Source organism: Pristiophorus japonicus, chromosome 8 (genome assembly GCF_044704955.1).
Source record: "Pristiophorus japonicus isolate sPriJap1 chromosome 8, sPriJap1.hap1, whole genome shotgun sequence".
In the NCBI taxonomy this organism is placed as follows: domain Eukaryota; kingdom Metazoa; phylum Chordata; class Chondrichthyes; family Pristiophoridae; genus Pristiophorus; species Pristiophorus japonicus.
This window is the reverse complement of record NC_091984.1, coordinates 222,021,113-222,045,991: the sequence shown is the minus strand read 5'-3', so window position 1 is coordinate 222,045,991 and position 24,879 is coordinate 222,021,113. Positions and strand designations below refer to the sequence as shown.

Below are 24,879 nucleotides of genomic sequence, written 5' to 3'. Positions count from 1 at the left end.
TCAGGTGGTGAGACACTCGCCGCAGAATACCTAGCCTCTGACCTGCTCTTGTAGCCACAGCATTTATGTGGCTGGTCCGGTTAAGTTTCTTGTCAATAGTGACCCCCCAGGTTGTTGATGTTGGGGGATTCGGCGATGGTAATGCCGTTGAATGTCAAGGAGCGGTGGTTAGACACTGTCTTGTTGGAGATACTCATTGCCTGCCACTTATCAGCCCAAGTCTGAATGTTTGAATACTTAAATGCCTATTGATTCAAACCTAATTTGTCCTAACACAGGAGCCTGATGGGCACTGGCTGGAAGTGGTATGGGGAACTGGACACTTGTTTTATGCCAAACGTTGAGTCATTCTAAAAACAAATTATTTATGAGAAAATAAATTACAGATAATAATATCTTCTGGAAATTAACAATGTCCTTCTCTTTGTGTAGAATGCAAGTAATTGGTATCCATGACTGCCTAACCCATGCCTTCACTATTGCTGCAGGGCTTGGCTCCTTGAACTGGTAAAAGTTAATGGTGAAAATTCCACAAATGCCTGCCTATTATTTACTTGTGCAAGAAAATTGAAATCATTAGGTCAAAATCGCCACTTCTTGATTCCTAAAATAAAAAGTTAGGCATTCTGAATCTGTTGGTTTAGATTTAATCTAGTTTTTAATAGGTCCATTGTACAAAACCAATAATATTTCTTTTATGGTATACTTAAAGTCAGCGTCCTAACCAGGAAGGGTTGGAGAGGAATTTTCCCAGATTTTTTCTCCCTAAATTGGCCTGGGTTTTTATCTGATTTTTGCCTCACCCAGGAGATCACATGGCTCCGGTTGGGGTGGAGTGTAGAATGTTTTGATGCAAGGGTGTCACAGTTGTGTGGGGCAGACTGGTTGGGCTGAGTGCTCTTTACCTTTCTGCCATTGTTCATTGTCCATAGGTTTATATTCAACCTTCAGGGCTGCTGACCGAGGGCCGTGCGGCTCTTCGTCGGCCGGCGCGGACACGATGGGCCGAAATGGCCTCCTTCTGCGCTGTAAATTTCTATGTTTCTATGTTTCTATTCCTTCACTGGTGTGGGCGAGGCCGACATTTATTGCACCACCCCTTGATAAGGTGCTGGTGAGCCGCCTTCTTGAACCGCTGGAGTCCGTGTGGTGAAGGTACTCCCACAGTGCTGACTTTGTTGTACAATTGAGTGCCTTGCTAGGACATTTCAGAGGGCAGTCAAGAATCAACCACACCAACCCTGGCCGCACCGGACCCACCAAGGTTGGGGAAATCGTGGTCCAAGAGCAAGAAAGTTATGCTAAACCTTCATAAATCACTGGTTGGGCCTCAGCTGGAGTATTGTGTCCAATTCTGGGCACCACGCTTTAGAAAGGATATCAAGGCCTTGGTGAAGATGCAGAAAAGATTTACTAAAATGGGACCAAGGCTGAGGGACTTCATAGAAACATAGAAACATAGAAAATAGGTGCAGGAGTAGGCCATTCAGCCCTTCGAGCCTGAACCGCCATTCAATGAGTTCATGGCTGAACACGCAACTTCAGTACCCCATTCCTGCTTTCTCACCATACCCTTTGGCGAGGCTAGAGAAGCTGGGATTGTTCTCCTGAGAGCCAAGAAGATTAAGGGTAGATTCAATTAAGGCGTTCAAAATCATGAAGGGTTTTGATAGAGTAAATAAGGAGAAATTGTTTCCACTGGCAGGAGGGTCGGTAACCAGAGGACACAGATTTGAGATAATTGACAAAAGAGTCCGGGGTGAGACGAGGTGAATTTCTTTTTACTCAGTGAGTTGTTGTGATCTGGAATGCACTGCCTGAAAGGGAGGTGGAAGCAGAGTCAATAGTAACTTTCAATACTTGAAGGGGAGAAAATTGCAGGTCTATGGGAGAAGAGCAGGGGAGCGGGACTAATTGGATAGCTTTTTCAAACAGCTGGCACAGGCACGATGGCCTCCTTCTGTGCTGAAAGAGTCTATGATGGTATGATTCTACTCCAAAAATTTGGATGGTGCCAAAACCATGAGACCAAAGCTAAATTTGTGACCCTCTAAAGATCGAAAATAGCTTTATACATGCTTCTACACAATTACAGTACAGATTGGACCAGTTATGTCTGTAATGTACCTATGAATGACTCCACGAGGCAATGTGTTGTACTCAAACTGTAGTGACCTTGGTCCTTTATTCATAACTCCAGAGTGAGGCAGCCGCATGGTGGCTCCCCTTTTCTACAGTCCCTGCCACCAGGGCAGGAAATCCCGGTCTCCACCAGTTGCACCCTCGAGTGGTGCCAGCATAGTATATACACAGTGTAAACCTTATTGACAGTACATCAGGTAAACAAGTCTCCATCTTATGCAACTATACAGTGACTACACAGAGAGTATATCTATAGTCTGCATCTATAACATCACTCTCCCCCAAGTCCTTTGTGCCAATTACCTTTGCACGGTGTGCTCTGGCTCAGCTCTCCCCAGACTTAAGTGCCAATAGCCCCTTGCACCTTGGCTGTGCTTTGGCTTGGCTCTCTCCCTGTTAACCCCCAAGTCCTTTTGCCACAACGTTGGGTAGTGGTTACCAGTTTGGATGGTTTGATGATGCAGTGGAGGATCCAGTGGTTCTGGGTGTAATCCATGTGTATGTCCATGGCTACATACATCCATTTCCCCGCCCCCACCCTCCACAGTGAGATCATGCAGCTGGCCCGTTACATTAACATATAGGATCAGACACAGTGCAAGTACAAAGAAAGGAAGAAAAAAAAAACAGTTTGTATTGTGACGCCTTGCTTCAGATACTTACATTTGTTACATTTGACGGTCGTGCTTCAGGATTGGGTAGATTGCATTCATGGTTCAGTCATGGTCAGTACTGAGGTAGCAGTACAGGTATGCGAGGACGCTGGTTCTGGATCAACCAGACGGGGTCTTAGTCGTCTGATGGCGGCACTGCGCCCCCACCTAGCGGGTTGAGCTTGGTTCGTTCACCTCGCCAGGACTCAGGGCCTTTGCCGTTGCCTAGTGGTGGGCAGAGCCACAGATATGTGTGGCCTCCCTGTCCTCCTTTGAGGGCTGCAGAATCATCTGCCTGCTCTCTAACGGTGTTGGGAACCTGGCTATTCCAGGTCCCGTTTGGGGAACTCGTTGGTTCTGACCTTTCGCTCCCGGACATGGCCGAGGTAGCGACTGGGTCTGGGGGTTGCGCCGTCTCCACCCAGGTGGTGGGCAACGACGGCTGACTGCGCGTATTGACGACATTTTCATTTCCAGGTTCGTGGCGAATAGTGCCATCGGGTGCCTGCAGCATGGTATAGACCTGGGGCAGGGTATCAGGATCAGTGCCTTCACCCTCCTGAGGTCGCTGGCATTTTGTTCACAATTTTAATCGGTTCGTTACATTGATTGCCATGCATACAATGTCTCTTTAAGTTCAGTTGGTTGCAGGTCTCCTTTAAGAGAACCCCGCTGGCTTTACCCCAATCAAATCTTTTGTTAGACACCACGTGTTGGTCCCTCAGCGTTGCACCTCGTGGTATTGCCGTGGCCATCTTTTTTTTCAGCCACGCTGCACCTCGCTGCAGCAGGGACGCCATCTTGCCTCTGTCCTCGAGGTCGACTACCACAAAAGCTGGAAAAGTGCCTGTGAATTCGATCTTCCTCCCCAGGAGTCCTGCCACTGGAGCCGGGAAGGTACTTTTAGGTCGTTCTGGTCAGATCATTGCCACGCTGTCATGATGGACGGTGTGTGCCTCAGATCTGTTCTCTGGTGCCTGGCCCAAGCGAAGGTGAGGTTTTGCTCTGTCTCTGAGCACGGGGGATATTGATTGCTGGAGTGAAGAGGTCTTCCCATTTCCACTGGATCTTCCCCATCCACCTTCATCTGAGTAGCGTTGGACCATCACCTGCAACAATCCACAGAGGTAACTTGTGCACCACACCATTATGGATTACACTTACATCTGCACTATCAAGGACTGGGATCAGCTCCTTAGTGTAGGTGAGCAACTTTTCCTGTACTGGAACCAGCTCAGGTCGTTTTTCATTCCATAGCCTCTCAAAGGCATCCTGGCTCATCACTGACTGGCTCACTCCCGTGTCCATTTCCATCAAGACTGGAACGCCCTTTATCTAGACTTCCATCTTCACTGGAGGACAATCGGTGGTGCAGGTATACACTCCATACACTTCTTTTTGGGGCTGAGCTGCCTTTCTGGCCAAATCATCATACTCCCCATTGGATTCAAAGTCATCTACTGACTCCTGTGCTAGACGGTGAGTCGTATTTCTTTTACACATAAGCTGGAGGTGGCCCTTCGTGTTACAGGCTTTGCATACGTACTCAGCAAACCAACACTGGTGAGCCCTATGGTTTCCTCTGCAACGCCAGCATGGTGCTACTCAATTAGCACCACTTGACAGACTCTGAGTTCTGGAACCCTGAGATCTTGCTCTCTGCCCTGGGCAGAGCCACATTCTACAGTCTTGCCTGTGAAAGGCACCATTCTGTGTACAGTACTTGCCGGGTTTGAGTCCACAGGATGAATAATTTGCTTGGTGCTGCAGGTCGAGGTCATGAACGCCTGACTGATGCTGATGGCCTTCTGCAGGTTGACTGTGATGTGGCAGATAATAGCTTGTGAAGGAGGCTCTCGTGGCCAATTCCTATAACGAAGATGTCTCACAATGCTTCGTTGAGGTGCGTGCCAAAATCACATGGTGCTGCAAGTCTCCTGAGGACGGCAGCATATTTTGCAATCTTCTGGCCCTCAGGTCTGCGGTGAGTGTAACATCAGTGCCTGGCCGTGAGGATGCTCTCCTTTGGTTTTAGTTGGTCGCGAATTAGTTCAGTCAGCTCATCGTATGTCTTATCCTTGGCCTTCATGGGTGCCAGCAAGTCCCTGATGAGGCAGTAGACCTCGGGCCCACAACTGGTCAGCAGTACAGCCTTGCGCTTCTCCGCCGATGCGTCCGTCTCCCCTGTCAGGTCGTTTGCCATGAAATATAGCTCGAGCCTTTCCGTGAAGGCATCCCAATCATCACCCTCTGCGAAGTCTTTTAGTGTGCCAAAGGTAGCCATAATCGCGTGAAAGTCCGTACTCTTGTCGCCAGTTGTTATGTACCTATGAATAACTCCACGAGGCAATGTGTTGTACTCAAACTGTAGTGACCATGATCCTTTAGTCGTAACTCCAGAGTGAGGCAGTTACATGGTGGCTTCCCTATTATACAGCCCCTGTCACCAGGGCAGGAAACCCCGGTCTCCACCAGTTGCACCCTCTAGTGGTGCCAGCATAGTATATACACGGTGTAAACCTTATTGATAGTACATCAGGTAAATAAGTCTCCATTTTTGCAACTATACAGTAACTACACAGAGAGTTTATCTATAGTCTGCATATATAACAGAACCTCTCTGGTCCGGCACCCTCGGGACCTGACTGGTGCCGAGACAGAGAATTTTCTGAGAGATCACGCCGAGCCTGGGCTTACCGTTACCTGTAGACAGCATCCGGGCTCCAGAACACCTCCGCCACACTCCAGCTCAGGCTGCGAAACTCGGGCCTCGTGCTCTCTGTGTAGAAATCTGCCAGCCACATTTATTAATTAGCACGCTGGTTTGGTGCTCTTTTTTTAAATTAATCTTCCTCTCCCTCAGACCTCAGTCAGCCGCCCGCCCTTCCCTTTCCATGCCTAGCCCGGTTACCTCACTGAACACTGAGAGCCAGGACTGCCGGTCAGACGTAAACAAACTTTGCGGAAGCGCCGGAAACCAGGACTAATGCCGAACCACAGATGTTTCCGGACTAGAGAGGTCCAACCTGTTATTAGTAAGACTTAATTCACTTAAAAAAAAAATAATTGATGGGATGTGGGCAAGGCCAGCATTTATTGCCCTTGAGAAGGTGGTACTAAGCCATCATTTCAGAGGGCAGTTAAGAGTCAACCACATTGCTGTGGGTCTAAAGTCACATGTACGCCAGATCAGGTAAGGACAGCAGGTTTCCTTCCCTAAAGAGCATTAGTACAACAATCTGGTAGTTTCATGGTTACTGAGACCAGATTATGTATTTATTTATTTAATTAACTGAATTTAGATTCCCCAGCAGCCACAGTGGGATTTGAATTCATGTCTCTGGATCATTAGTACAGGCCTTTGGATTACTAGTCCAGTAACATAGGGCCCAAGTTTCAGGCCGCGCCTAAAACGCGCAGCCCGGGCCTGGACGCCCGTTTCTCGCGCCAGAAAGTGCGCCTAAAAAAAACTCACCTATTCTCCGGTTCCCTGCAGGCCCTCTGGAGCTGGGCGTGGTGCAGCACGAGCTGTAGGGGTCGGAGCCAGGTCCCTGCGCTGAAAACAGTGCCGGGACCTCTGCACATGCGCGCTACAGTGGGCGCGCATGTGCAGTAGCTCCAGGCGCTCAAAACTTTGGGAGGGGCCCGAAGCACGCAGCCCCTAGCCCTGGCTGAATGGCCTCACTGGGGCTGCATGGATAAGGCTCCTCCCACCCGACCGGACCCCCGCTCTCCCCCCCCTCCCGGACCTCCGCGACTCTTCCCCCCCCCCCCCGGACCTCCGCGACACATCCCCCCCCCCCCCCGGACCTCCGCGACCCCCCCCGAGACCCGATGCCACCTACCTGTTAATCCAGCCCCAGGTATTGGGCCCGGCCATTCAGCCTCCTTCTCTCCCTTCCCCCCTCTCTCCTTCCCTCCCTCCCTCCCCTCTCCTTCCCTCCCTCCCTCCTCTCTCCTTCCCTCCCTCCTCTCTCCTTCCCTCCCTCCCTCCTCTCTCCTTCCCTCCCTCCCTCCTCTCTCCTTCCCTCCCTCCTCTCTCCTTCCCTCCCTCCATCCACTCTCCTTTCCTCCCTCCCTCCACTCTCCTTTCCTCCCTCCCTCCTCTCTCCTTCCCTCCCTCCCTCCCTCCTCTCTCCTTCCCTCCCTCCTCTCTCCTTCCCTCCCTCCTCTCTCCTTCCCTCCCTCCCTCCTCTCGCCTTCCCTCCCTCCATCCTCTCTCCCCCCACCTTCTCCCCCTTCTCCCTTCTCCGCCTCCCCCACCTTCTCCCCCCTCCCCCCTCTCCTCCTCCCCCCTCCCCCTCTACTCCTCCCCCCTTCTCCTCCCCCCCTTCTCCTCACCCCTCCTCCTCACCCCTCCTCTCCTCCTCCCACCCCCCCACCCCCTCCTCCTCCTCCTCCCCCCCACCCTCTCCCCCAGCCCCCCTCCTCCTCCCCACTTCCTCCCCCCCCACCACCTCCTCCCCCCCACCCCACCCCCTCTATCTCCCTCCTCCTTCCTCCCCCTCTCCCCCCACCCCCATTCTCCCCCTCCCATCCCCCTTCTCCCCCTCCCCCCTTCGCCCCCTCCCCCCTTCTCCGCCTTCTCCACCTCCCCCCCTTCTCCCCCTCCCCCCACCCCCTTCTCCCCCTTCTCCCCCTCCCCTCGCTGTCAGAAACACAGACACTGACAGACAGAGAGATAGAGACACTGACAGAGACACACTGGGGGGGCCGTCCCAGCATGCTGTTGGAGGGCTCCCGGTGCTGCAGTCGGTAAGTAGAAAATGTTTTATTCATTGATTTTTTAAATTTTTTTTATTAATTTTTTTTGATTGATTTATTGGTTGATTTATTGTTGTATTTATCATTTATTATTGATGATGGCTCTTTATTTGTAAAACTGAAGTGTTTAATGTTTGTAAACTTCCCTTGAAACCCCGGCCCCCCACATTCCCTACGCCTAATTTATAACATGCTCCTAATTTTCTAAAGTGTAGACAAGGTTTTTTCGAACCTACAAAAATCTTCACTTACTCCATTCTAAGTTAGTTTGGAGTAAGTTTTCACTGCCTAAACTTTGAAAACAGGCTTAAGTGGCCGGACACGTCCCCTTTTGAAAAAAAATTCTGTTCCAAAGTGAAACTGTTCTAACTGACTCGAACTGGAGCAAACTAAATGCCGAAAATTCAAATTTCTAAGATACTCCATTCTAAACCAGTTGCTCCAAAAAAACAGGAGCAACTCAGGCCGAAACTTGGCCCCATAACCACTATGCTAGCGTATCTTGTAATGACAAAGTCTGTCAGAGGTTGTTTGAATGATACTGAAGAATAATACTACTGAACTCACAAGAGGATAAGACAAGGTAATTGTTCTGCAGTGCCAAAAGAGAACAGCAAAGGAATAAAAAGTGTTCTATTTATAAATTTACTGATGGTAGATTTTTTTTTTCACTTTTAACACTGTGAATGACACTGCAGTTTCTGCTGTTGCTTAGAGACTAGAGTTGCTGAGTCATACACACCATACTGGCAGCCAATTATGACCCTGTATGAGTTCATCAGCAGTTCCTCTGGAACTCATTTCTGTTGCATGCAATATGAATTGTGGGTCCACCAAGTAAACCATTTTGTTAGTCACAAAAGGATTAGATACCCAGTTTGAGCTTCATATCTTATCAAGCCTTCCCAGGAGGGTGGCTCCAAATGATAAACTCCACTTTCCAAACAGATCTCACAAAATAAGCAAGAAATTAGTGATATTCTTTCTGGTTGCACCCTTTGAGTGCCACCAGCGAGAAATTCTTGTCTCTCACAGACAACTAATTCATGTACTGTGAGACTAAAAACAACGTTATATAATACAAACTAATATATTAGGATTTGGAATGCACTGCTTGAAAGGGTGGTGGAGGCTTTCAAAAGCGAATTGGATAAGTACCTGAAATAACTTTTTTTTGCAGGGCTACGGGGAAAGGGCGGGGGAGTGGGACTAGCTGAGGTGCTCTTGCAGAGAACCGGCACAGGCTCAACGGGCCAAATGGCCATCTTCCTTGCTGTAACCATTCTGTGATTCTATGATTCTAAACAAAAACTACTCAAATATCAAGAATAACTATTAACAATAACAAATATTACTGTAGTATTACCGCTAAACTACTGGAGCACGAAAACCAGAATATTAAACAAATTTCAAAATATTCAAAGATTAACTGTGCTTGCCCTGTTACCCATTCCCTCTCATTCTCTCTTCTTCCACTCTCGATCTCTGTCTATTTTCTAGCTAGAATAAATTACGTCCACATTTGTTTTTCTAATAAATCTTCTGCTTACCAAAAGTTACAGTGCTGTGCTCAATCTCATCATTTTTGTATGGTTGTATTAATTTAGTCAGTGAAGATATTGCAACAACAACAACTTGCATTTATATAGTGCCTTTAATGTAATGAAACATACCAAGGCACTTCACAGGAGTATTATGAGATAAAAAATTTGACATCGAGCCACATAATTTGTTCCAAAAAGCTTGGTCAAAGAGGTAGATTTTAAGGAGTGTCTTGAAGGAGGAAAGAGAGGTAGCGAGGTTTAGGCAGGGAGTTCCAGAGCTTGGAGCCCAGGCAACAGAAGGCACGGCCACCAATGGTTGAGTGATTATAATCAGGGATGCTCAAGAGGGCAGAATTAGAGGAGCACAGACATATTAGGAGACATTAGCCAAAGAAGCATTTTTGTCAATGATGTATCATGTCATTGGCTTGTTTGTTTCTGGCACGGTATAAACGGGGTTTCAAAACCAGGTTCGCTCACAAAAAATGAACTGACTGTTTTGGTGCAATAGGCCGGAATAGACATTTGACTGCCATGTCTCCCTCCCTTTTCCCTGTGGCCACAAACATGCTAGCACATGTATGGGCTGATGCAAGCAAATTAAATAACGAGAGATGTTTCCACCATTTGCCCTGCTTAACACTGGATGCCAAGATCGCCTGTTTGGCCCGTGTGTGCAGAATTCAAATGTTAGCAGCATGGAGCTGTTCCAGAGAGGTACCTGTGCAATTGATCTCAAAACATTTCTTTGCACAGGCACCGGGAGTAGCATTTTAGCCAGAAACAAAGCAGTGATTTTTTTTCAAGCAGGTCAGAAAAGGGCTGGCTCTTCCTTTGGCTGTGTAACAGGCCAATTATATAACCACTCATCATGAGAACTGCTTTCTATAACTTTTGTTAATATCACATTCCACTGTTTGACTTATATAATGCCTGCTTTCATAACAGCTTCTTCCAGGTGTTACAGCTTTGGAAACATTTTTCTCCACGGTCCACCATTGATAGTTTCCAGCCCCGGTTCAGCCTTACTCCCTGATGATCAGCACCAAATAATCCTGGGCTGAAATATTATATGGGGTCAGGAGGACACCTCCATGGTGAGTGGAGGTCCCATTCCACCAGAGGGACCTCCTTGATCGGAAAGCCGAGGTTCATGCCTGCACCGGCTATTTGAGGTAGGGACTAAAGCCATTTAATTCAAATACAAGCATCCTGTGGGTTTTGTTTGGAATATAGAATTTAGCACCCGAGAGATCCATGCCCACTTCCGGGAGACTCCTGGGCAATCTGGGAGGTTTGGCATCCCTACCTGTAACACTGAATCCACGAGCCTTTCCAGGGTCATTGGATAGGCACCTCATTACCACAGGGCAAGCGGGCATGAGCGCCACTTGGAGTGCATCTGTGGCACCTGCCTGCCCAATGCTGCTGGAGTGATACCCGCCCTCCTGTGTGGCTCAGGGACGTGGACCATGTACAGTAGACACCTCAAATCGCTGGAGAAATACCACCAGCGATGTATCCGCAAGATCCTACAAATCCCCTGGGAGGACAGACACACCAACGTTAGTGTCCTCGATAGGCCAACATCCCCAGCATCCCCAACTCGACCAGCTCCGTGGGGCGGGCCACATTGTTCGCATGCCTGACACAAAACTCCTAAAGCAAGCGCTCTACTCGGAACTCCGACATGGCAAGCGAGCCCCAGGTGGGCAGAGGAAACATTTCAAGGACACCCTCAAAGCCTCCTTGATGAAAGCAACATCCCCACCGACACTTGGAAGTCCCTGGCCAAAGACCACCCGAAGTGGAGGAAGAGCATCTGAGAGGGCGCTGAGCACCTCGAGTCTCATCGCCGAGAGCATGCAGAAAGCAAGCGCAGGCAGCGGAAGGAGCGTGCAGCAAACCAGACTCCCCATTCACCATTTCCTTCAAAGGCTGCCTGTCCCACCTGTGACAGAGACTGTAATTCCCATATTGGACTGTTCAGTCACCTAAGAACTCACTTTTAGAGTGGAAGCAAGTCTTCCTCGATTTCGAGAGACTGCCTATGATGATGATTGTTAGTGAAAATAAATTCACATCGACTCTAGTAAAGTAAGAGAGACAACTTTATTGCTAACAGAGCTCTGGGAGAAGAGTTGAGGTCCCGCGACCTGCGAATCACCTTCTCCCCGAGTGCCTTGTGCCGCGGGGTTATAAGCAGTTTACAGGGGGCGGAATACAATCATTTAAATTCATTTACATACAACCAATCAATCCATATGGCAACGCAATTCATTTAAAAACAACTTTTTAATCCTAGTGAAACCTGATAGCACGGCGCGAGTTTGGGGGCCCTTCCTCTGTATCTTCTTTTGTGGTTAGTTATTCTGTTGCAAAGCTTTCTATGAAAAAGTGGCCTGCACCTGGCCAGGAGTCACTTGTTGCTGCACAGTTCATATCAGGGACAGCAGATAGGCTTCTTGGTACAAAGTTCATTTAGTGGTGGCTTACCCCATCCTGCTTTGCTATGTCCGAAAATCCACTCCAACAGTTCCCCCTGTTGGTCCTGGAGGATGTTCATGAAATCCAGATGACCACAATGAAGGTGGCTCAGTGCCTACCTTCGAGGCAAGTTACTTCCCTGCCTTGCCTGTAGCTCTAGCCTACCCTTCATAGGTAGTGGTCTGTGCCTGCGTCATCCGCTCCGTCTTCCTCAGCATCTCCGGGTGTTCCCATCAGATGTTCTTTTCCAGTGATCACGCTGGCAACTGGCACTATTCGGGCCATCATGACTTTACAGCAGATATTAAAACATCCGATAATCAAGCAACAAGTAATTATTATTACAACAAGAATAACTACTCCATGCGTTAAATAGGACCTCCAGGATCCCCCTAATAGCCAGTCAAGCCAGCTATTCCCTCTTTTTGGATCTTGTCTGAACTCGTCAAGCTGCTTTCTTATGGCATCAATGACTTGGGTGATATTGTATGATTCATCCGTAACATGCGTTATACATTTGTCTCCTATTATTGTGCATCCTCCCCACTGTTGGGCTAACTGATAATCTACAGCATAACGGGTCTGCTGCGTATACAATCTTAATTCAGACAGCTCCCGGTTCATGGCATCCAATCCCTTAGATGTGCTGTTTCCCAGAATGGTTAATCCACAAATAAGATAGTTCCTATTTTTGACACTAATTACTCCCGCTGATCCCCCCCACAGACAGGGCCCCGTGGAACCCGTGGCCGAAGTCACAGGGGGTCCACCCAGGGGTGGCCACGAACAGGGCCTCTACAGATTGGGCTAGTGGGTAACACATGGTTCGATTGCCGTGTAAACGTATATGGGTCTTGAAAAACAAGTTATCTTCTAGTCCTATTAGCTTTACAACCGTGACAACATAGAGTAACGCGATTATATACGCTATCTTTGACATGTTTGTTACGCTCAAACGATACAATATTTACACATTAGCAGTAGCCGTAATTTGGACTTGCTTGCAGTTGTCACCTGTTCGTGGTGCATAAACAAATATCCTGGCTACATTATCGTGAATCACATGTCTTATGTTTACTCTTTAGTTTCTTTGTACAATTTCAACTGGGTCCAATGTTTCCATACATCTTCCCTCTAATGTCCAGACAGGCACAGGTGTCTCCACTGATTATGACCTCATATGGGCCATCCCATTTTGGTGCAAACTCTGGTTTTTCAGGTAATGTTTTTACCATGACGCGACATCCCGCCATCGGGACGTCAGGGAGCCTTTCAAGCTCTTTCTGAGCGTCTCTCTCTTCCTGATTGTCTCTTACTAATTTACGCATGGCTTTGAGTTGAGTGCTTAGTTCCAAAACATACCGTTTAATTTTGTCTTTTAATGGGCCTACGTCAGCCCCACTTGTTATGATGCTTTCTGGTAATTGCATCACCCTTCCTGTCATTAGTTCATAAGGGGTTAATCCGGTTACATAAGTAAGAATATAAGAACATAAGAATCAGGAACAGGAGTAGGCCATCTAGCCCCTCGAACCTGCTCCGCCATTCAATAAGATCATGGCTGATCTGGCCGTGGACTCAGCTCCACTTACCCGCCCGCTCCCAGTAACACTTAATTCCCTTATTGGTTAAAAATCTATCTATCTGTGACTTGAATACATTCAATGAGCTAGCCTCAACTGCTTCCTTGGGCAGAGAATTCCACAGATTCACAACCCTCTGGGAGAAGAAATTCCTTCTCAACTCGGTTTTAAATTGTCTCCCCCGTATTTTGAGGCTGTGCCCCCTAGCTCTCGTCTCCCTGACCAGTGGAAACAACCTCTCTGCCTCTATCTTGTCTATCCCTTTCATTATTTTAAATGTTTCTATAAGATCACCCCTTCGGGTCTGATAGGGTATTGCCGGTGTGGTTTATGAGATGGTCCAGGGACCTTAATTTTGTCTGTGCCCAAACCCCGGGCACAGAGGCACAAATGCCTCCATATCCTCCAGTCACGGTATGCCAGTTGGTTTTTGTGGCTGTTGCTACACCTAAACTTTCCATATGGTGAGCTATCTGTCCCAAATCTCCCTTACTGCCATCTGCCTTTGGCCATGTTAATTTCCCCTTGCCATAATCAATCAGGGCCTGAAATTCCTTCATTACGTCATTGCCCAATATTGTTCCCTCACGATTCTTGCATACGTAAAATCTCATGGGTATACATAAATTATCAATTTCCACCACTTGGGTGGTGCTCAGGTAGGCCAGTGTTGGCCGTCCATCTATTCCGTTTATTAAAGCCTTTTTGTTGGTTATGGGAAGGGGTAGATTGGTAATGGATATTGAGGCTCCAGAGTCCACTAGCATCTCACACTGTCGGCCCCCTACTAGTGCAGACACATATATCCTTCCCTCCTTTTTACTTTGTACAGGGGCCGCCGGGCATCACAGGGTGGCTTTGTACTCCTGCCACTGCTGGTATTCCTGTTCTGACAGGGTCCTTGCCTTATTAGGATAGCCATTTTTACCATAGCAGGTCTAAATGTCCCTTTTTGCCGCAATATGTGCATTGTTTTTCCATGCGTTTCCCCTTACATTCTTTGGCAAAGTGACCCACCTTCCCGCAGTTATGGCATGTCCCCTTTTTCTGTCGTCCCCCCCCACCCCGTCCCTGCTGCAAAAACCCTTTCTTGTTTTATCTTTGTTTGGGATTTTTCATCGCCCCCCTCCCTGGACGCCACTCGCCCACTCGACCAGTTCATCATAATCCTGGGTTACAATTACTCCCATTTTTATAATGGTCTGGTGTGCAGCGGATAGTTCGTCCTTAAATGCCTGGATAAATGCTCGGTCGCCGCAGCCCGGGTTTCCCTGTTCAGAGCATTCTTGATATATCTGGAATAATCGTTCCCCATACTCTGAGGTTCCTTCCCCCTTTTGTTGTTTGGTTGCAGTAATTTTACTCCAATTAGTAGGGGCATTACCTAAAGTGTAGTTGGTGGCCCACCCAAACTGTATCCAGCTCTGCCCAAAATTTGGTATTCGCACACCGGGGTTGTAATTTACCCAGGGATGCCATTATCTGCTGTCTCTCGCCGGGGGTAAATGGTTTATAGGTTGCAGTGGGATTCGCTGCAGTTCCTCCTCTGGTGACTGGCGCCACCGGGAAGGTTTCTAGATCTTCCTGACCCGGGGCTGTTGCCTCACCTTGGTAATCTTCGTAAGGGGGCAGTGAGGCTGTTTCTCCCCCCCATTGGGAACGGTTCTGAATCTGTTGTTCTAACGCCAGGCATTTCTTTTCCCATTCCCTACAATTTCCTTGTGCCTGACTTAATTGTTTACTTTTCTCTTCCCTTTTCTCTCTAATGTCCTTTACTTGCTCAATTAGTCCTGCTAACTGATGTACTAGTAATACTCCGGCCTTTTTGGTTTTATCTTTCTTTTGTTTTGCCATCCAATTTTGTTGTTGTTCTAATGTCTGGGATACATCCCAGCCGTCTTTCTGCATTTTTAAAATTAAGACTTGTCGATCAGTCATGTAAGAGTTAATTAGGGACCACATTTTACGTCCGTTCCTCACCTGCCATTGAAGATGTTTATTCTATGTTCCTGTATTCCTCTGTAGTTTATGGAATTTCCGAATTTAAATACACACGGCCACGATTCACCTCGCAGAGACCTCTTGTCTTGCTCGCGAAGATTAACGTGTTTCCTTACCACCGGAGTCCGGCTCTTGGTTGGAGTAATCAGCTCCGTTCCGCACCGATTTCTATATCATCTTCTATGAACATTGGACTAAAATAATCAACCACCGCATCACTAATTACTTTACTTTCAGTCTGCATTGTACGCCACTACAGTCTGAATTTCTTAACTCTTATCACATACTATCACATACTATCAAGTTATGTCTCTTTCCTCACTTAATCTATTTTATTCGTTTGATACCACTTCGCCGGCCAGCCGCTTCCCCCAGTATAATTTCTGGGTGGTCAGAAATTGACTACTGTCCCGTTCTACTGGGTCATACGACTATCCGGCTCCGCAGTATTCTGCCGACTACGCCAATTTGTTAGTGAAAATAAATTCACATAGACTCTAGTAAAGTAAGAGAGACAACTTTATTGCTAACAGAGCTCTGGGAGAAGAGTTGTGGTCCCGCGACCTGCGAATCACCTTCTCCCCGAGTGCCTTGTGCCGCGGGGTTATAAGCAGTTTACAGGGGGCAGAGTACAATCATTTAAATTCATTTACATACAACCAATCAATCCATATGGCAACGCAATTCATTTACATACAACTTTTTAGTCCTAGTGAAACCTGATAGCATGGCGCGAGTTTGGGGGCCCTTCCTCTGTATCTTCTTTTGTGGTTAGTTATTCTGTTGTAAAGCTTTCTATGAAAAAGTGGCCTGCACCTGGCCAGGAGTCACTTGTTGCTACAGAGTTCATATCAGGGACAGCAGATAGGCTTCTTGGTACAAAGTTCATTTAGTGGTGGCTTACCCCATCCTGCTTTGTTATGTCCGAAAATCCACTCCAACAGTGATGCAGGAAACACCTGCCTTACTCCCAATGAGGAGAGGGAGTTTGGGTATTTGTGCAGGTCTTGACTCCCTATCACCGCCGCCCCCCACCACCCCCGCAACACTCACAATCGCACTACTGGCTCCTTGAGCGTGGATTAAAATCTTCGGAGGTCCAACTGCTTTTCTGGAGGTTCCGCCAGTCTCCCACTCAAGGTTCAGCAGTCGACCAGTGGAACACCGGTAGAATTACAGCTCCTCTGTTTTCTTTACTATAAACTAGGCTTTTGTTGTCTGGTATCTGGCCATGGTCAGAAAGAAAACCACTTGCTCAAAATCGGACAGGTGACATCTCTTAGGAAGGGTGGGGAATCATTAAGTTTATTTTTTAAATGCAGGCATGGTGTAACGTGAATGTTATGGAGCTGTGTGTTTCAGGCTGGGGTATGGGCTTTCAGTAAGAAACCTCCAGGCAAGCAGTAACAGCACGGCAGAAGGGGGAGCGGGGTCATTGGACCCGACTGACTGCCACTCTGGAGGGAGCACGCGGTGCCTGGCTGCATGCTTGAGGCCTTCCGCTAACGGTGGCCACCAGGTTGAGGGACTGCAGTGCCCAAGGGACAACATTTTGATTTCATTTGTTAAGTTTCCTTTAATGTACCCTCAATCACCATAACAAAAAACAGATTATCTGGTCATTATCACACTGCTATTTGTGGGAGCTTACTGCGTGCAAATTGGCTGCCGTGTTTCCTACATTACAACAGTGACTCCACTTCAAAAAAGTACTTCATTGGCTGTAAACCGCTTTGGGACATCCGGTGGTCGTGAAAGGCACTACATAAATTCAAGTGAAAACAGAAAATGCTGGAAATACTCAGCAGGTCAGGTAGCATCTGTGGAGAGAGAGAAACAGAGTTAACGTCGATGACCCTTCTTCAGAACTGGAGCTGAAATGTTAACTGTGTGGAGAGGAAGCAGAGTTAACATTTCGGGTCGATGACCCTTCGTCAGAGCCGGAGAAGGGTCATCGACCCAAAACCTTAATCTGCTTCCTCTCCACAGATGCTGCCCCAGCATTTTCTGTTTTTATTCCAGATTCCAGCATCTGCAGTACTTTGCTTTCATATGAATGCAGGTCCTGCTTTATAAACGACAGTTTGATGTGCGTAAAAGAAAAAAGAGGGCACTTATTAAGTCGTGAGTGCCAATTGGCACCCTGATTGGCATTATGAAAGTGTTAACTGATACGAAAGTGCTACCTGATTCGATGGTGCTCGCAGGCCGGGGGCTGTGCAAACTGCTGGGCTGAGCTGCCACGCTGCCCAGGAGAGGCGCGAGTTTGGGGCATCAGAAGAGGCGAGGGCCCGGGGGCAGCACGGGCCAGCCCACACTGCGCTATGTGCACGCGCTAGGTCCGTGCAGCAGAGCAGATCTTCAGTCGTCTTGGTTAATCCTTGCCACTGGACCAAGACCTAGCTCTGTCAAGCCCGTGTGCTGGCTGGTGTGCAACGGACACCCCACGTTAAAAAAAATCCACACACAGGCAACCTCCACCCTTCAGGATTTAGTTCGGACCTGGAATTTTAGGTCCTTCATTGAAACACCTGTGAACTTTTTGAGGTGGAATCAAGTCATCCTCTCGAGGTTGCAGCCCCTGTTCCATTATTTAAAGGGGCTGCTCCTCAATTTCTGGCTGCACTTCAGTCCCTCACTCCTGATCTTTGGGCACCCTGTGCGGAGGGGAGCGGGTAGGTCCGAGGGCCTCCTCGTAGCACTGCTCCTGGGCACGGCCAAGGGGGCCATCAGCCGGTCCAGGCAGCGAGCGGTCGAGGGGGTCGTTCAGCCCGACTGCCTGCCTCTCTTCCGCGCCTACATCCGGGCCAGGGTGTCCCTGGAGATGGAGCACGCGGTGTCCACCGGTACGCTTGCGGCCTTCCGCGAGAGGTGGGTGCCGGAGGGACTGGAGTGCATCATCACCCCTCCCCACCGGCAACCACATTTTAATTTGATTTTATATGTTTTAAAGTTTAATTTGTTTTAATTGCCGGGTTTTAGTGTCCCCCCTCCCGTTTGATAGGGGGCACTTGTAAATTATATGATTTTAATGCCCCACCCCCAAAAAATTAAATCACAAAAAATCAAGTCATCCTCAATTGGAGGGACTGCCTATGATGATGATAATGCTCTCTGATATTTAAGCAGAAGGTCCATGTAGGGAGGGAGAGGCTGGGCAGTCAACATGGAAAGGAGGAACCGAGAGAGAGAGAGAGAGAGAGAGACGGGGGTGGGGAATCCATGGATAAAAAGTGACTCTGGGCCCTGGAGGTTACAGCGTGTCAGAATTTCCAAGTGCAGAGGCGGTGTGTGCTGTTGCAGTGAGCTTGTTCAGTCACTGCCGGCCGGCCGGCTCACACACACACACACATGGGTCTCGGCGCTCAGAACACCGAGGACGGGCTGATGCTGGCAGCGGCAGCGGAGAAGATGAGAATGGAGGAGGACCTGCTAGGCGAGGCTCCGGTCAAAGAGCTCCGCTGCTCGCCCTCCAGCCCCCGGCGAGACAGGGAGACGTGGAGCGGCCGGCTGCAGTTCACGCTGGCCTGTGTCGGTTATGCGGTGGGACTGGGCAACGTCTGGAGGTTCCCGTATCTGTGCTACAAGAGTGGGGGAGGTGAGCAGTGCCAAACCGGACCCCGGTGTCTGGGGGGGGGGGGGGGGGGCGGAAATAACTAATTCTCCATAGCGTCAAGGGAGGAACCCTCCCCCCAAAGGTCTTCCACCTGAGCAAGAGTAGGGCAGCTAAAAGCTTGGTGGAAGCACACGTGGGGGTGGGGAAGGGGGTTGTTGAATTGAGTTTTGAGACAAGGAGTCAGATCTCGGAATTTCAGGGGAAAGTTAGCTGCTGCTGAAAGTGTCCTGGGGGGGGGGGGGGGGCTACAGGACTGAAGGAGATGACTCTCTGACTTGCTGAGGCCATGGGGCAAATTTGTAAATGAGGGTTTTATTGAGTTATTGGGGGAAGCAATAGGAAGACAACAGGGGTGAGAGAATGATACTTGGTGCGGTGCAGCATGCTTAACCATATTCAGCAGCAACTGCATCACTGCAAAGTTGATTTTTTTTTTGGGGGGGGTCAACATAACAAAAACAGATTGTCTGATCATTATCATATTGCTGTTTTGTGGGAGCTTGCTGTGCGCAAATTGGCCGCTGCGTTTCCCACATTACAAGAGTGACTACACGCCAAAAGTGCTTCATTATTGGCTGTACAACGCTTTGGGACGTCTGGTGGTTGTGAAAGAGATTAATGTGCAAAGTTAAAGCACATGGGATTGGGGGTAGTGTGCTGACATGGATTGAGAACTGGTTGTCAGACAGGAAGCAAAGAGTCGGAGTAAATGGGGACTTTTCAGAATGGCAGGCAGTGACTAGTGGGGTACCGCAAGGTTCTGTGCTGGGTCCTCAGCTGTTTACACTGTACATTAATGATTTAGACGAGGGGATTAAATGTAGTATCTCCAAATTTGCGGATGACACTAAGTTGGGTGGCAGTGTGAGCTGCGAGGAGGATGTTATGAGGCTGCAGAGTGACTTGGATAGGTTAGGTGAGTGGTCAAATGCATGGCAGATGAAGTATAATGTGGATAAATGTGAGGTTATCCACTTTGGTGGTAAAAACAGAGAGACAGACTATTATCTGAATGGTGACAGATTAGGAAAAGGGGAGGTGCAAAGAGACCTGGGTGTCATGGAACATCAGCCATTGAAGGTTGGCATGCAGGTACAGCAGGCGGTTAAGAAAGCAAATGGCATGTTGGCCTTCATAGCGAGGGGATTTGAGTACAGGGGCAGAGAGGTGTTGCTACAGTTGTACAGGGTCTTGGTGAGGCCACACCTGGAGTATTGTGTACAGTTTTGGTCTCCTAACCTGAGGAAGGACATTCTTGCTATTGAGGGAGTGCAGCAAAGGTTCACCAGACTGATTCCTGGGATGGCGGGACTGACCTATCAAGAAAGACTGGATCAACTGAGCATGTATTCACTGGAGTTCAGAAGAATGAGAGGGGACCTCATAGAAACGTTTAAAATTCTGACGGGGTTAGACAGGTTAGATGCAGGAAGAATGTTCCCAATGTTGGGGAAGTCCAGAACCAGGGAACACAGTCTAAGGATAAGGGGTAAGCCATTTAGGACCGAGATGAGGAAGAATTTCTTCACCCAGAGAGTGGTGAACCTGTGGAATTCTCTACCACAGAAAGTAGTTGAGGCCAATTCACTAAATATATTAAAAAGGGAGTTAGATGAAGTCCTTACTACTAGGGGGATCAAGGGGTATGGCGAGAAAGCAGGAATGGGGTACTGAAGTTGCATGTTCAGCCATGAACTCATTGAATGGCGGTGCAGGCTCGAAGGACCGAATGGCCTACTCCTGCACCTATTTTCTATGTTTCTATCAATGCAAGTCGTTCTCTCATTCTGGCCCTAGACCACCTGTGATGTTGGGAGATGGTCAGGACAGGCCAACAGTGGAGAGTTGCCACTATTCAAATGTTTGCGTTGAAGGACTTGTGGGTTTTTTCCAGAGGTGCCTGTCAGTCACTCTCTGCATTTCTGTGCACAGGCACCAGAAGTAGCATTTTAGCTAGAAAAAAAAAGTCAGTGCTTTTCAAGCAAATCAATCAGAGGCTGCCTCTTGTGTGCGGCAGGCCAACTGTATAACCGCACTGTTTTATTGTGTAACCTTTTTGTATCATGTTCTGCTGTTTGACTTGTATAGTGTCTGAACATAAGAAATCGGAGCAGGAGTAGGCTACCTGGCCTCCTGAGCCTGCTCCGCCATTCAATAAGATCATGGCTGATCTGATCATGGACTCAGCTCCACTTCCCTGCGTGCTCCCCATAAACTAAAGGTGGGCAGTGGAAGTGTTACAAGGACACCCTCAAAGCCTCCCTGATAAAGTGCAACATCCCCACTGACACCTGGGAGACTCTGGTCAAAGACCGCTCTAAGTGGGGGAAGTGCATTCGGGAGGGCGCCGAGCACTTCAAGTCTCGTCGCCAAGAGCATGCAGAAAGCAAGCGCAGACAGCGGAAGGAGCGTGCGGCAAACCAGTCCCACCCTCCCTTACCCTCAATGACTATCTGTCCCACCTGTGACAGAGACTGGTTCTTGTATTGCACTGTTCAGCCACCTAAGGACTCATGTTTAGAGTGGAAGCAAGTCTTCTTCGATTCTGAGGGACTGCCTATGATGATGATTCCCTTATCGCTCAAAAATCTGTATCTCCGCGTTAAATATGCTCAATGACCCAGCCTCCACAGCTCTCTGGGGCAGAGAATTCCATAGATTTATAACTCTCTGTGAAGAAATTTCTCCATATCTCAGTCTTAGTTTTAAATGGACAGCCCCTTATTCTATGTCCCTAGTTTTAGTTTCCCCTATGAGTGGAAATATCCTCTCTGCATCCATCTTGTCGAGCCCCCTCATTATCATAAGTTTCAATAAGATCACCTCTCATTCGTCTGAATTCCAATGAGTAGAGGCCCAACCTATTTTCATAAGTCAACCCCCTCATCTCTGGAATCAACCTAGTTTAATGTAGCTTGATTCCATTTTGGATCCACTTTGTTTAACTGGACCATCTTGTTTGATTTAAACTGAGGCCCTGTCAGCTCTCTTGTGGACGTAAAAGATACCGTGACACTATTTTGCAGAAGAGCAGTGGAGTTCATAGAATCATAAAAGTTTACAGCATGGAAGGAGGCCATTTTAGCCCATCGTGTCTGCGCGGTGGTTGTTGGCGCCTCTACTAAGGGAAATAGGCCCTTTCTATCCACTGTATAGAGTTCACCCTAGTGTCATGGCCAATATTTATCCCTAAAATAGATGATCTGGTCATTATCACATTGCTGTTTGTGGGAGTTTGCTGTTTGCAAATTGACTGCTGTTTTTCCTGCATTACAACAGTGACTATGTTTCAAAAGTACTTTATTGGCTGTAAATGACTTTGGGCCATCCTGAGATCGTGAAAGGCACTTTATAAATGCAAGTCTTTAATTAAAAAAAAAAACAATAATCAAATCATTCCTGTTTATAGGCCACTCTTTACACCTGCCAGCGATATGTCATTTATGTTGTTAATCTTAATTAGCCCGTGAGTTTTGGTGGTTCCAGTAATGCCTTTGTTTGTTTGAGCCATGTTGTTGCCTCTGTTTTGCGATTTTTAACAGTGAAGCAATCTCTAAGGCAAATGGAATGGTAAACGGTGTTGATTGCACAATTCTATAGAACTGTTCTTTGTTCTGGTCAGAATAACTCCAAGACTGTATATCTTAAACTCAAACTGTTGTGACCTTGGACTCTTGTAACTCCCAGAATGAGGAAGCAGCATGGTAGACTGCTTTTTAATACCTGTTTGCCCACAGGTGTGCCCCCTGATGGCAAGTCTTACACATTGGTAATGTTTACATACATAACATTCTTGAACTTGTTTGATTTGGAGATAACGGCTTTTTCTGCCTTGGGCAAACTTCATAGTACAATGAAAGCACTATATATCAAGTTGCATAATCAAATACATTTCCAATTGGACTGATATTTGTCGGGTGTGGATATTGGCCTGGAATTTGTCTAAAAAATAAGTGAGGCGGCTGGCGCTTACCGTTGAGTAAATCGGACAGCAACTGCCGGTGACGACGTGCGCAGTGAAACGCGACACAGTTGCTGTCCAAGTTGTTCTCCTTCAGAAGCTGCACTATACGATATCTTGCCCAGAGACTCTCTATTAAAATACAGGTTGGGCACCTCTTATCTGGTACCACCCCTCGCCAGCTTGATTCCGGCAGTCGGGGGTGCATGTGCTGGATGCGGCTGAACTCCATCCCATCTTTGGGGCCGCGTTGACATGTCTGGCCCGCCCAGGGCACCGACATCATTTTTTTTTTAACCCCTCCTCCGCCCCCGCCCTGTCCCTCGGCGTGACCTCCCTTTATCTGGCAAAATCTCTTATTCGGCACAGGCCAGGTCCCGAGGGTGTCGGATCTGGGAGCTTCAACCTGTACATGGATATCCACTAAATCGTACAAATCATAGAAACATGCAACACAGGAGGAAACCATTGGTGCGTTGTGCCTGTGCTGGCTGTATAAATAATCAGTCATGTTTCGTCCCATTACTCTAAGTCCCTCATCCTCGAGTACCTGTTCCAAATACCTTTTTTTTATAAAACTAATTTATGGAATCGGGTTCCACCATCTTTTCCGGTAGTGTTCTAGATCCCGACAACTGAGTGGGGAAAAATTCTCATCCTCTCCCCTCTGGATCTTTTTTTTCCCATTGATTTGATTTAAAATCAATGACCTCCTGGTTATTGACCCACTCATCAGAGGGATTTTTTTTTTCCTCTTTGATCTATCAAAACCCCTCTCCTTCTTGAAAACCTCTTGGGTCACCTCCTCTTCTCTGTTCCAAGGACAACAGTCCTAACTTTTCCAACGTCTCCTCATAACTGAGGTCTCTCATCCCTGGTAACATCCTGGTAAACCTCCTCTGTACCTTTACCAAAGCCTTAACATCTTTCCTGAAGTGTGGTGCCTGGAATTGTCCACAATACTCCAATTGAGGCTTAACCAGTGATGTGTAAAGTTCTAGCATAATCTCTGCTTTTATATTCTATTCCTTTTATTTATAAACTCAAATAACCCATGTTTTTTTTTAACCACCTTATCAACTTGTCCTGCCATCTTTTTAAGGATTTGTGTATATGGACACCAGTCTCTCTCTCCTCATCTACACTTTTCAAAACCATGCCAGTTTATTAATCCTCCCAACATGCATCACTTCACTCTTCTCTGTGTATTGAACTCCATCTGTCCTGCTTCTGCCCATGTCGCCATCCCGTCTATATCCTCCTGAAGCCTATAAGCTATCCTTCTCAAAATCTAATACTTTGCCAAGTTTCGTATCAACTGCAAACTTTATAATGCTGCTCCCGACACCCGAGTCTGGGTCATTTTTTATTTAAAAAATTGCAGAATAATGGACCCAAAACTGACTCTTGGGAAGCACCGCTGCAAACCACCTTCCGGTCTGAGAAACATCCCTTTACCCTGTGCTGCTTGTCGCTGAGTCAATTTTGTATCTACACTGCCAGTTTCCCCTTAATTCCATGGGCTTCCATCTCCTTAATAAGCCTGCTGTGTGGCACTTTGTCTTTTGAAAGTCCATATATGCAACATCAGATGAGACATTAAATCACGGCTCCGTGTGCCCTCTCAGGTGGACGTGAAAGATCTGGTAGCAGTGTTTTGAAGAAGAGCAGGGGAGTTCTCCTGGTGCCATGACCAACATTTATCTTGCCACCAGCATCAGTAAAACTGATTATCTGGCCATTTATCGCATTGCTGTTTGTGGGTTCTTGCTATTTTTCCCTGCATTAGACAGCAACCATACTTCAAAAGTACATCATTGGCTGTGAAGTACTTTTGGGGTGCACTTGAAGTAATGAAAGGCTCTAAATAAATACATGTCCTTTTGTCGTCATCTGAAACCCTTAAAATCTTACAGCAGTGTTACTTCTCAGTAATCCACGCGGCGTTAAATTTCTGTCATCTTAGAGACCGCAATAATTTTTAATCTTTTCAGTAGTGATGTGATGCTGCAGTTGAATGATTTCAAAATGGGAATGAGCCCAAGATGAAATTAAGGGCTTGTTTGCAATTGTGGCTTATGGCACCTGGCGTTTTTTTCTCCCCCCTGTATTGTTCTCAACTATTCAG

The 24,879-nt window shown here is 47.6% G+C and overlaps 1 protein-coding gene across 2 annotated transcripts in view; it reads left to right on the top strand.

The window, feature by feature from the left end:
• LOC139269019 (sodium- and chloride-dependent GABA transporter ine-like) overlaps nt 1-24,879 on the top strand; it is a 134,570-nt gene that overhangs the window by 12,097 nt on the left and 97,594 nt on the right. The window contains exon 1 of one of the 2 annotated variants that reach the window (XM_070887953.1): nt 18,408-18,772. The exons of the other annotated variant lie outside the window; for it this stretch is intronic. Coding sequence (XP_070744054.1) covers nt 18,526-18,772 — 247 coding nt within the window. The 5' untranslated portion in view covers nt 18,408-18,525. Of the gene's footprint in view, nt 1-18,407; nt 18,773-24,879 lie in introns of those variants that run through there. 2 annotated transcript variants of the gene reach the window in all.